General features: G+C 47.6%; 1 protein-coding gene across 1 annotated transcript; it reads right to left on the bottom strand.

Moving 5' to 3' along the window:
• Positions 1–1,101: 1,101 nt before the first annotated feature.
• On the bottom strand, positions 1,102–12,700 carry LOC119159537 (phospholipase ABHD3). Its single transcript, XM_037412334.2, has 6 exons — positions 12,431–12,700; positions 7,428–7,724; positions 6,422–6,703; positions 4,941–5,210; positions 3,478–3,600; positions 1,102–1,610 (listed from the first exon to the last, which is right to left on the bottom strand). The coding sequence occupies exons 2-6, from the start codon at positions 7,674–7,676 to the stop codon at positions 1,329–1,331; spliced, it is 1,206 nt and encodes a 401-aa protein (XP_037268231.2). The 5' UTR covers positions 7,677–7,724; positions 12,431–12,700; the 3' UTR covers positions 1,102–1,328.
• Positions 12,701–13,379: the final 679 nt, after the last annotated feature.

The raw sequence follows: 13,379 nt of genomic DNA, 5'->3' as shown, positions 1-13,379 counted from the left end.
CAGCCTTCACAGATGAACTTTGAACAGGTGACCTTTGCAGAAATATAATGCGGTAAACAGTCTCCGTGTAGCGCAATATATATATATATATATATATATGTATATATATATATATATATATATATATTGCAAAGGCGGCTACGATTTGTGAGCACCATTCAAGAATGGCCTGATAAGAGTGTTCCGCGTCACTTGCCATGTATCATCTTCTTTCATGGCCATCGCCATCGACTAACTAGTCCCGTTATAAATACATATATTTCTGCTGGTTTCTTACCACCACCTATGAAACTCCACGACACATGAACAGTATATTGCAATTGGGTGTCTAAACGAAGTCATAAGCGAACACCTTATCAATAGAACCCGGTCTTCCAATGCTATTTTTTTACCGCCTATATAATTGGACGCATGACACACCAGATACTCACACGCGCGCGCGTGCGAGGAGACGCACGCACCGCACATCGCTAATAGAGAGTTTTAGTACTGCGGAATGGTGCTACGTACGCATCACGCAAGCGCCTTGCGTTACGTGGCGCCCTTTGCCACTAATCGGCTTTTAGTACGCCGTAGTACCCGCGTACGTAACGAGCGTGAAGCGTGTTGCGTCATCTGGTAGATCAAAATAGAAGCACGTGTTGTTGACAGCCAATGTGAGCCAATCCAAGTGTTATAGCCAGATTATGGCCATATTTTAAGCCACAGAGACGGTCGGTGCTTGCCTTCGATGCCGCCATTTTGCAAAACGAAGTCTCGCGCTTTCGTGAACTTGTTCGAGAGCAGCGCGATCACCTGATACGTACGCACGCACGCATCTCATGCGTGCGTGCGTACGGGCCACGGCCGCTCGGGCCACGTCCGCTCGATAGGGGAGATCGAGCAGCCGTGGCCCGAGCCTCGACTGCACTTCTGCTGTCTCCCACAAAAGATTACCCCACTTAGTACATGCATGCCCCACACGCAGCAACTTCTGGCACAAGTACTTTTCAAGCTTTTAGAAATGTGCTTGAGAACTATTGCAAAGGGATGTGCCGACGAAGTCTGGCGGTTGAGTGTGAAAGGGGGTAATCATACGTGGTGAAGTTATCCGAAGTAACGTCTAGGAACATAGTTTCATGTATTAACAGCGTGTTTTATATGAATACTGCCGCGTTGAATTTCTGAGGACTCGTTGTCTGTACGCGCCTAAAATACTTCTACCTCATTCCTTTGTAAAACTAAAAGTAACCCGAAAGTTGGAAAGTGAGACCGAGAGGCTGTTGCTCAGATATCTGAAGGAGGAACATCGGTAATTTAGTTTCGCTATGCAATACGAAGGGCGCCGGTCACGCATCCTCTCCCAGGCGGGCTAGCCCGCGGGCGCCGTCACTCTGGACGACTCGCAGCAGTTCCTGCACGTACGCTGCCGCGAAACGCTCCGCGTAAAACGGTAACCGCGGAAATAGCCAGCCTTCGACGAAGCCCAGATGGCCGCCGCTGGGTGTCACCACGGCGGCCAACCACGGCGAGGCGATTATCTCGTCTTCGGGAAAGCTTTCCGGCGATCCGAACACGTCGTCGCTGGCCAGGAGGAACAGCAGTGGACGCCGCACCCGAGACAGCTTGCCCTGCGCGTATACTGCACACCATTAGCACACTTCAAGGTCTACAGACATACAGCTGGCTGGACAAGTTGAAATAAAAGCGTTTCGTCCAGCGAGAAACGTGCGGACAGGAAGAAACATCAACAAACGTTTTATTACTCTCGTCTGCATTCTAAAGGAGGTATTCATGTGACGTCATCCGCAAGGGGCGCTAGAACGGCAGCAGTCATAGCCGTGGTCGTCATTGTATCCGTAACCGAGGTGTTTGGCAGCGTATGTTACTCTGATATCTTTTCTATTCATTTCTCACAACATCAGAGTCCATAGACGGATAGTTATCATATTCCAGTAGGGCACTGAGTGCCCGAATTTGTCTTCCACATTCTCTCTTTCTCTCTTTGCACAAGAACCATGCATACGCCGCAATTTTCGTCATCCTGCTACTCCTTAATTTTCACTGTCCCATAATCCTAACTTTAAAAGCCTGAATTAAAGAAAAAGGAGCACAATAAAGTTTTCTCGGTGAAATAGCTGCAAGACAGCATGGCCAACAGTCCTTTGGCATTGCATGAGAGACCCCCCCCCCCCCCCACACACACACACTTACACACTTTATATATATATATATATATATATATATATATATATATATATATATATATATATATATATATATATATATATATATATATATATATATATAAATGAAATCTATCAAACAATAATGCCAAGGAAAGTATAGGGGAGGTTATTAAACCGAATTGTAAGGTAAATATGAAGAAGAAAAGGTGGGTGAAAAGATAACTTGCCGTGAGCAGGAACCGAACCTGCGACCTTCGAAAAACGCGTTGGATGCTCTACCACTGAGCTATCACGGCGGCTATCCTCCCAGCCACTTTTATTGGGTATATATGTGAATTTAAACGTGGGAGTCCCAGTCAGCGCCCCCAGTAGCCATGGCGGCGAGTGTGGCACACTCTTTATGCGCCTGTGTGGCGTCACGTAGCACGTGAACTTATTCCGAGCAGGCAGCTGATCAATAGTCCCTCGTATACAACCTAAGGCACCAAGTCTGCCAGTACGAGACCCTTCTTAATGAATAAGGGAAAGAAGTGTAAACTTAAGGGCTCGCTTTTTCGTGTTTTGACACAATATTAATAAAATCTAACAGACAATAATGCCAAGGAAAGTATAGGGGTGGTTATTAAACCGAATGACTTGCCACACACACACACACACACACACACATATATACATACACACACACACACACACACACACACACACACACATATATATATATATATATATATATATATATATATATATATATATATATATATATATATATATATATATATATATATATATATATCCTGAATGTTGACAATTACCATTTTAAACTTTAAAACGAGATTTTGCTTGTGCTTTTGAGACATGAGATTAATTCATTAGTTCTTGAAAAGAAACAATGTCATTGTATTGAAACAGTGACAAAAAAAAGAAAGAAGAAGAAGGGATTTAGGTTTGTTAAATTGAAGGGTAATGCGTGCGTTCGATGGATTAAAGAAACAGTACCGAGAAAGGTTTGTCACATCGCGAACTTCGTTATATCAAAGTTCGGCTAAGGTACAAATTCGATGGGTCGACCTTACAATGGCATAAGCGATGAGCTATTCCTGGCTTTCCAAGAGTAACGGCCCAATACTAAAATAGGCACTATGCCATAGCAATTTATATGAGCTAAAGCTAAAATAAGAAACAACAAAAAAATTCTACGACTTAGCGGTGACTTGCACCAGGTTAAACAAGTGACAAAATTATACATGTTGGACGCCTACCACGTAGTGAGGACCTATTTCCGATGAAGAATTCGATCGAGTCACGTTACCTTTAAGCTGCAACTTTCGTAGAGCTCCTCCGTAGACTTGAAGCCGAATACCGGAGCCGTGTAGGTCTTGTCGAACTGATACAGCGTCCACGAGGAGAGAACGGCGTCCGCGTTCACCTCCTCCTGCAACGAAACGAACCAAGGCAACGCCGACTAAATTTCAAGGCCGAAAGGCTGCCGCAGTGACGTCAGAGGGTGGGGGTGCAGTTACGCCGCGAACGCGGCGGAAAGCCTGTGTTTCGTTCACGTTTTAGGAGAACCAACGCTCCCGCTCTCGCAGCTGCTGCGGCTTGATTGGGCCGAATAAAAGATGTGGAAAAAAATTGCCCGCAGCTTCCCTCGGGGGAACACTGAGGAGGATGCGGAGCATATAATTGGTTAACGGGGTGTTAAAGTGCGACTTACTTGGGTCGATGGCTAAATTGGTTAACGTGGTTGTGAAATGGGGTGTTAAATTGCGACTTACTTGGGTCGATGGCTAAATTGGTTAACGTGGTTGTAGGAGGGGGTGTTAAATGAGTGAACACGTACACACGTATGCGAAAGGGCGGCGCTGGTCGAAGGGACGTCGATCATTGTGTTTGTGGATTCGTTGGAATTCATTTCACCGCGACCTTGGACGTCGACGCGCCGTACAAACCAACCGACGAGCGGCAACTGAGCGAGCGAGCGCCGACCTTGAGTATATATACAGCTCGACGGCGCATGCACTGTCAGCTGTTGAATGTTCTCGAAGCGCGACGCCACATGCGCGTCCACTGGAGAATCAGGAGAATTGTAGATGTCGAACGCGGTGTGTAGAGGAGGAAGGGTGCACAGATGGTGGAGGAGTGAAGCACGCGCGGTGTGTAGAGGAGGAAGGGATGCACAGATGGTGGAAGAGTGGGCGACGGCGCGACAGCGCATGCGCGCGCGTCAGCTGTCGAATGTTCGAGAAGCGGTGCGGACGGCGTGGACGGCGCACTACAAGGCGCGAGTATAAGATGCTCCGCATCTAAAAAAGTCTTACTGAGCATGCTCAGTTGGGCAACTGGGCCCCCAACCTCTGACGTCACTGCGGCAGCCTTTCGGCCTTGAAATTTAGTCGGCGTTGACAAAGGGCTCACTCGCAAACTGTCATATCGTTCTCTTCCGTATATTTAAGAAAGAAGGAGGGGAAGAAAGAAATAAAGCAGAAAGAAAGAAAGAAAGAAAGAAAGAAGGAAGGAAGGAAGGAAAGAAAGAAACAAAGGAAGAAAGAAAGAAAGAGAGAAAGAAAAAAGAACAGCTTGAACACCATCATTTTGTCTACGGTTACTTATGTCACACAAACGCGAATAGCGCTAATTCCGTTAAGAACATAAAAGTGAAGAAGACTTGAAGACATTTCGGAGGAGCTTCAAGTTTGACTGCGGGCAAATTTTGAAGAAACTTGGTTGTTTCCAAACATACCGCGACCACGTTTTCAAAGCGAGGCGACTCACGCAGAATCGAAGCACGTCTTCGTTGTCCTTGAGGTGTCCAACAAGGTTGCTGGCCATGTAAATGAGCAAGCCGAAGTTGGAGTTCCACCACTGCTCGAGGTTCCGCTTGGCGGTGGCTAAGTGCAACGGCGTCGAGATGGCCAGCGCGGCGTCGATTCGCGCCTCCTCTCCCGAATTGATCAGGTACAGGCTGATGAGCAACCCGCCCAGAGAGTAGCCCACCGCCAGCAGGGCTCGGCTGGGGTATCGTCGGCGCACCTCGTCCACAACCTGCGTGCACGCACGAACCTTGTATGCCTGCGCGTGCAGGGTTATCCATAGGGGGCTCCAATAAGGCCCCCTCGCTCTTCCCGACCATCTCACACTGTGGCACTTACGGCCAGGATACGCTAAAACGAGATATTGGGAAGGGGTAGCGGGGGAGGGGGCACCTAGTTACGGAGAGTTGACAACACGAAGCCGGCTGCTACATATGGCTGGCAGGAATGTGAAATTTTGGAACATCTATACGTTCCATGTTGATGTTAGCGCAATACAACTCGCAGAGTTGGAGCAGGTGAGGATAACCCGAAGATGAAACAAGATCAGCGCCCGCTTGTGTCGGCAGTGCAATGATGGCAGTGAACTTTGTGGTTAGCAGGATTTTCCGTGTACACGCCAATGGTCACTATACCATAGACCAAAATCAAATGTTCACTACCTCCGCCTCCATACACGCTGGACGAGTATGAAAAGGAAGGAGCTTCGCACTTGATGCAAAAGTGGAAATGAAGCAATGGCGTGCTGCTCGCTAAGGCCTGCCTTCGCTTCTTGGCTTTCAGGTGTTCAAGGCGAAATGTAAATTACCATCCTTGACCGTAAATCATCTAAACCTTACATAGCAGTTGCTGCGAAATGGCTCGTTTTCCAGACGCAAAACAGATACGTCCGTTCACTGTCATTATATCGTCTTTTACTGCCGTTTATCGCAACGGGTGGTTCGGGATGCGAGCTCCCGAACCACGGATAAGGCGTGCCCCACTCTCCCTATCCAGCCTCTGCTTCCACAACTTCTAGGAGGTCCGGCACGCGCCATATTGCTCAATTCTGGCTAGTTATCCCGTGCACACTATTCAGCAACGAGAAAGATCCGGTGGTGCAAAAAAAATCACAGCGTATTCGCGGAGTGAATGATGATGAGTGGGGCGAAGCGTCTGTCTGTCTGTCTGTCTGTCTGTCTGTCTGTCTGTCTGTCTGTCTGTCTGTCTGTCTGTCTGTCTGTCTGGCTGCCTGTGCGTCCGTTTGTCTGGTTGTTTGTCTGTCTGTTTGTCCGATACGGCCGGTTACGCCTGACGCAGGACAAAGACTAAAAGGAGCTTCGCCACTAAAATAAAGGGTTGACTAGGTGCCCCCCTCAGATGATAAGGAAGGTGACCCCATCCCCACCTCCCCCCGCTCTTTATACACGCCTGTGGCACTGAAGAGTGTTCTACTGCAAGTACCTCCGCGAGGTCTCCCACGCTGGCCATGTGGGTGATGCGGTGTGTGCTGAGCGGCAGACCTCCGCGGCCGCGTCCGTTCATGACGACGCAGGGGCAACGCAGCTTTTCCACCAGCGGTATGAAGGAACGCAAGTAGTAGGCTTGGCTGTCACCGCACAGCCCCGGCAACACGAGCAGCACGGGCAGCGACTCCTCATCTTCGTTGAGCCAGTCCAACGCCAGCCGACCGCCGTCAGACAAGGCTAGGTACTCGCGCCGGTAGGACACTTCCGGCTGCCAACTCTGCGGTATGAACCATCGCAAATGTCCCACATTCTCGAGCTATCTAAAGGGTTCAATGAGAAAGACAGTTCCAACGTGTGCAAGATAAGAATCCATGACATCACCGCAAGGCCCTCATGACGTCAAAAAATTTGACTGAGTTTTCTATGGCCATTATTTGCATTTTTGTATTTTTTTTAAGCAGCCGGAACATCCAGAGCAATAACTGCACCGCCCATGTTGTTAGCGCATGCTATAGAACGGACCTGAAATCGAAATTAAAGCCGTCGCCCGAAGCAGCGGTAATGTTCAGCTTTTTCTTACGTTTCGTTGCAGGGCGTAGACAGTTGGGGGGGGGGGGGGGGTATCTTTTTGAAATTTTCAGTGGGCAAAAAAAAAAATGATCCGGAGTGGAGTGGTGCAGGTCTGGTGTGCTACCAATTATACCACCGTCTCGTGGTCCCTAAACTTTTGGCACTGACTGTACATACAAATAGATATCGCTAGGAAAGAAATAGAGAGAATATAGAGAGTATGCGGCGGCTGCATTTTCGATGGAGGCTAAAATGCTGCAGGTCCGTGTGCTCATATTTCCGTGCACGTTAAAGAACCCCACATGGGTCTAACTTTCCGGAGTCCTCCACTACAGCGTCTCTCATAATCATACGGTGGTTTTGGGACGTTAAACTTAACATATCAATCAATCAATCAATCAATCAATCAAAATAGAGAGACCAATGCATACCTGAAACAGGAAGCTCACGACCGACTGGAAGTTGGCACCGACGCACCAGATGGGTGTGCGATAAAAGGCGTTGAGGAACGTCCCCAGTCCGCTGCTAATCAATCGCTGCATGCGCCCCAGGCGACAAACAAGGCGCGGCCGGCGGTCCAGCGCCACAATGTAGTAAAGGATGTACACGACGCACGCCGTGTAAAGAAGTACGTCCAGCTTGGACGTCGTCGACGACGTTCCCCCTTCCGACGACGTCATCTCCGCCGACGGACCGGGCCCACCGCTCCACCTTCACCTCGCCGTCGCCTGCCGTGATACGAAATATTTGAGGAAGCGTATTCGAACGCGTGCAGGGGTGCACGCGCTGGAGCTCCGGTTCGCCATGCACGTGTGCTACGGGCACGCCGCACATGTGTTCGCGCGTAGGAGAATGCTCGAGACGGTGAGCGGGAAGGAAAAACCGGATTGCCTTTGCATTTGGAGCAACCTCGACGACTGCGGTCCGAAGGCCACAACTTTTCCATACACTTAATCTGCGCGCCGAAAAACATGCTCTTCTGAGTACTGTGGCACAGGCAGGTGTGTGTGTGTGTGTGTGTGTGTGTGTGTGTGTGTGTGTGTGTGTGTGTGTGTGTGTGTGTGTGTGTGTGTGTGTGTGTGTGTGTGTGTGCCATTAATATATCTTTTTTTCGTTTCTGAAGCCACAGTTCATACATTTCTCTGCTCTTTGACGCACACAATGCCTATTCGCGTAAACCAAACTTGGGAATGTAATTATTAATTTTTTTTTCTCTCGAGTGAATACGAAAGGGAAAACTAGTGTTCACATTCAGTTTATACGAAATGGTAGTTATAGTTGAGTACTCAGCCGGACTTTCTGCTGTTTTCTCCACTTCTGTTGCCCGCATTTTTCTCGCAGTTAAACCCACATCAATTCGCCGTTATGGACTAAAAGTTCGACATGGCGTAACGAGTTCAGTCACTTTTCAACGCATGTTTTACTGCCTCGAAGTATCAGAGTGAAATGCATTGTTCTCTGCTTCGATTATCAGATAGATAGATAGATAGATAGATAGATAGATAGATAGATAGATAGATAGATAGATAGATAGATAGATAGATATGTGGGGTTTAACGTCCCAAAACCACCATATGATTATGAGAGGCGCCGTAGTGGAGGGCTCCGGAAATTTAGACCACCTGGGGTTCTTTAACGTGCACCCAAATCTGAGCACACGGGCCTACAGCATTTCCGCCTCCATTGGAAATGCAGCCGCCGCAGCCGGGATTCGATCCCGCGACCTGCGGGTCAGCAGCCAAGTACCTTAGCCACTAGGCCACCGCGTCGGGGCGCTTCGATTATCAGAAAACGAGAGCGTGAAATGTTGCCCCAACATGCTTTCTATAGAGAGGGTTGAATGTCCGTTCTACTCTTGCAACACTAAAAAGTAAAACGTAGCCTCCAGCCACCTGCGGGAAGTCAGTCTGGAACATGGCGATGTATCTCATCTCCATATAAACCAATCATCGCGCGAGTTTGCTCTATAAAATGGTGCCACGCAAGTAGTCTGATCTTTGTATCTTTATTTATATGATCTTTTTTTTTTTGGGGGGGGGGGTAGGGGGCATTGGACATTATTACAGAATCGGTAGGTACAAAACGGTCCCAAATAGCAAATGATTGAGTAAATATAAACACGACAGAAATAGAAATAGCCCGATTACAAATGAAGAAGAAGAGCACATCAGCCGTTATCTCTTGTTCAAAGAGATAACGGCTGATGAGAGTATACAATGCATACAAAAAATGAACGCATGCACACAGACATGGTTACCAAGTGTCAGCACAATCAAGATAAACGGGTAATATTGTCCCAGAGGTATACATAAGGGCAGCTATTTGTTCTGGCAAAGCATTGCACTTCTGCTTTGACATTTACAAACGGCGATATTTGCTATTGCGGTAATCTTGAAATCAATGGGTACCACTTTCATACGGCGATCTGTGCATTTGAGCTCAACGTAAGCGTTCCGTCCACTAATTACCTCGCATACGGCACAGGGCCACCTTTAAGACCACAGTTCATTGCGCCGGCCGAGAAATCCCCCTGGCATACAACCAGAGACTATAAATATATACGCCCTAAAGTGAGTTCCGACCTCGCTCGTTGAAAAGGGCGTGGCGTAGCAAAGCACCGCATCCCCTTTAAAGCATCTACCTGGCGAACAAGATTAAACCGGAATAACAACTTCGGGGCATTCGCACGAGACTATAGCCAAATTCTCATCTTATGAATACTGGCACTTGTAATATGCGCCTTTTCAGGAAGCAACGAGGCCTCGACTGCAACGCTCCAGGAACGCAGCTGTTTTTGACGTGACCGCTGCTCCCATTGAACAACTAGCTCCCCACAAGCGGTTTACGCGCGCATACTTGTTTCTCGTGTCACGTGTATTTCATAATCGTAAGGGACTCTCCCCGTGCACGGTTATCATGCTCATCCGCCCCACAGCCTTTCGAGACGAGTTCGTTTCAGACGTAAGGTGAGTGGCATGAAGGCGTTTTTATCTGAACAGAGATAACGAAGTAGCCGGAAAGCGAACGTGTATTGCGTGGAATGTGTCCAAGAGATACGGAGATGCGGGTGAGTGGAGCGGAATGTGTGAACATTCGTGGTCAGCGTTACAGCAGACACAAACCTTTTCTGCAGAGACGGCCGACGAGCGTGCTCCAAACTCGTGCAAATGAATGAATGAATGAATGAATGAATGAATGAATGAATGAATGAATGAATGAATGAATGAATGATGTCTCTGTTTATAAAGGGTGAGTTGTAAAAAATAAGCCAGCAACCTATTGAACTCTAAAATAAATTAGATTCTGGAGTATTATGCTATTATGGCATAATAGGCCTGCCACAAATGGGAACTTCGAGTAAGTTACACCACCCATAAGCCCGCGTCCCCTTGAACATGCATCTAGCTATACGTGTGAAAGGAGAGCATGTGCGTAAGGTATGCTGCGCACATCATATGAACTTGACAACACGTACCTGCAAAGCCGGAATTCAACAGGATATGCCTTGCGTAAATAAAGACGACGGTCAGCGGGTTTTCCGTTGTTCTCGCTATCGCCCACTGACCCAATCTCTCCTGTGATGCAGCGGTGTCGGCAACGCGACACAAAAACAGAATCGTTTGCGGGGCTCGGCTTTGCTATTGCGGTGGCGAAACACTCATTAATGAGTCGAGTGGCGGCAGCCGAACACAGCAGGGGAAAGCTGTACACGCGAATCCGTGACACGCGAAACCGTGACATCATGCGCGCAGCTGCTCAGCGAAGGCGGCGTTAGACAGTGTGCAAGGGATTGTAGTCGCGCGTAGAGCTGATTTGACTAGAAAATGTCAAGGGCTATAGAAAACGTCAAAAGTCGGTGTGTGGGAGGGGGGGGGGGGGCACTACGTTTATATCTGAAGTTGGGGCGGGGCAGACAGATGTGGCTGAGTGTCATTTTGTGCTCTATGTGTCATGGCCAAAAAAAAAATAATAAAGATTCGGGGATGTAAGGGGGGGGGGGGCACGGGCCCTCTGTGCAACCGCCTGGCTACGACAATGCAAGATTTTTTTTTTTTGACGTGAAAAATATCAGCTCATATTAAGACTCTTCATAGAGACGAGATGAGACAAACAATGGCTCTGATCAGGCTTGCCGCTGGTGGTTGCATTGCGCCAAATCGGTTACTTTTCGACCCCATTTGGCGACGAAAATTTCCAGTTTGTGCCATGGCTATTTACTGGCTACTTTTCAGCTTCCGGTTTCACTTACTTAAAGTGGTTTTATTTATTCGTCAATAGTGAAGACTCTGTTCATGATAACACTTCTGTTCTTTTTGGCTACCACTTAGGCGTTAGCATTAAATGACGTGGCTACATTGCCTACTTTTGGCTTGAGCTCTGGCGCCTTTTCAAGTCCAACGAACGGCAATCCGGCGCTGACCGAGACACGCCAGTACTTGAGCTGAAAAATTTCACCTTGATTTATATGTATATCAACAAGGCCCGATCTATTTGCAACGAGTAACCCCCCCCCCTTCCTTCTCCTCTTTCGACTGGCTGTGGCTTGCCGACATAGTAAATGCATGTTACACTCCACAGACCCAACTCCCATTTTCCTGCGAATACATATTTAATGTGCACAAATGAATTTATGCGAATAAATATTGGTCTATCTGATTAACATATAAATTTCAGTTGCATAGAAAATTGATTTAAGGCCGTGATCTGAACAAACATTTCCTGCACGAAAAAAATTAATTAAATTGAAACATGAAGCTAGCATATGTAAGAACATAAAAATGAATGATTTATAGTTGCGTAATAATAAGAACAATAACAAGAATGATAATTGCATAATGGTTAGAACTAAAGGGGACTATGGGATATACACTTGCACATCGGTACATACTTCCGAGTGGTGTGAAGTAGCGAGTGTCTGCTTAAGGCGCAATATTGCCCCGCCGCGGTGGTCTAGTGGCTAAGGTACTCAGCTGCTGACCCGCAGGTCGCGGGTTCAAATCCCGGCTGCGGCGGCTGCATTTCCGATGGAGGCGGAAATGTCGAGGCCCGTGTGCTCAGATTTGGGTGCACGTTAAAGAACCCCAGGTGGTAAAAATTTCCGGAGCCCTCTACTACGGCGTCTCTCATAATCATATGGTGGTTTTAGGACGTTAAACCCCACAAATCAATCAATCAATAAGGCGTAATATTTGGCACAGTTAAATGAACTGTGCTGAATTTTTTTCTCTTACTGATTTGCAAATGATCCTCACACCCTCAATAAATTTTAAAAGTAACATTACAATTTTGAAGAATTTCTTTTGCGTTGCTAAAATGCTACCCGCCGCAGTCGCTCAGTATCATATCAAAACGAAGTTAGGGCGGCGGCGGCACGTTTAAATAAGAAAGAGAGAGAGAGAGAAAAGCCCTCTCCATACAGCACGTGAAAACGCACCTTTGCGCCGCTGATTCCTCGGATTCGCCAGTTTGCTGACGAGTACGGCAAGTCCGGTCACACGCCGCCTCACAGACCGTTGTCACGGCATGTCGAGTTCTTCTCGTCCCGTCTTCTCTGTCATCGTATCCTGTCTGTTGGAGTTTCCTTGCAGAGAGTACTCTGTAATTTCACCCTTTCGAAGATAGCGAACGGTGCTTCTGCCGCCTCCATAGGAAGGACTAGAGTCGAGAGATAGGCCGCCTTCCAGCAGTGTACCGCGCGTGTCATTTACCCGGCGATAAACCCTTCTTGAAGTTATATCGATGCTAACATGTTCACGCTTTTTTTTCTCCTTTTTTTGTCCTGCACACTGAGAGTCCTCCAGCGGCTTCTTGAACTCCACTGCCGGCTTTTGTGCCTCAAGTAGCCAGCTATCGCGCTATCAAGGCGATGACCTACACTTGCACATCGAGGTCGTATGTATAACGTGTGACAGTGTAGCAGTGTCTGTGTGATGGAAAGAAGTGTAAATTTAAGGACTCTTAATTGTTAGACACAATACGAGTTCTCATTAATAATATTGCCACGCTCCTCGCCTTTCGTCGACTTAAAATGCAGTCAAAGCTGTCTTGTGCTTTTTTGATGACTACAGGCCTATTGTGAACACTTTTAACTTTTGTGAAGTGCCACCGCTGCATACGCGTCAGCCCGTTGACCGAAAATCCTTTTTTTCTCTCTCTTTCTTTTTCCTATCTCTCTCATCTTTATGCCCCCTTCTCATTCCCCCAAGCGTAGGGTAGCTCTTTCCTCTCTCTCTCTCTCTCTCTCATCTTTATGCCCCCGTTCCCATTCCCCCAGCGTACGGTAGCAAACCGGGCATGTGCCTGGTTAACCTCCCTGCCCTCTATCTTGTTGTTCTTGTCCTCCTCACCCCTCCTTCCTCGAGTTTTGTTATCACCCCATTACA

Source organism: Rhipicephalus microplus, chromosome 1 (assembly GCF_043290135.1).
Source record: "Rhipicephalus microplus isolate Deutch F79 chromosome 1, USDA_Rmic, whole genome shotgun sequence".
NCBI classification, from domain to species: Eukaryota; Metazoa; Arthropoda; class Arachnida; order Ixodida; family Ixodidae; genus Rhipicephalus; species Rhipicephalus microplus.
This window is presented reverse-complemented; position numbering and strand designations above follow the sequence as displayed.

What these genes read in the sequence shown, in the direction of transcription:
- LOC119159537 (XM_037412334.2), bottom strand. Translation starts at nt 7,676, where the DNA reads ATGACGTCGTCGGAAGGGGGAACGTCGTCGACGACGTCCAAGCTGGAC. An exon ending in TCGTGAGCTTCCTGTTTCAG is followed by an intron (nt 6,704 to 7,427) that starts GTATGCATTGGT and finishes TTCATACCGCAG; the next exon opens with AGTTGGCAGCCGGAAGTGTC. An exon ending in AAGACGTGCTTCGATTCTGC is followed by an intron (nt 3,601 to 4,940) that starts GTGAGTCGCCTC and finishes GTTTCGTTGCAG; the next exon opens with GAGGAGGTGAACGCGGACGC.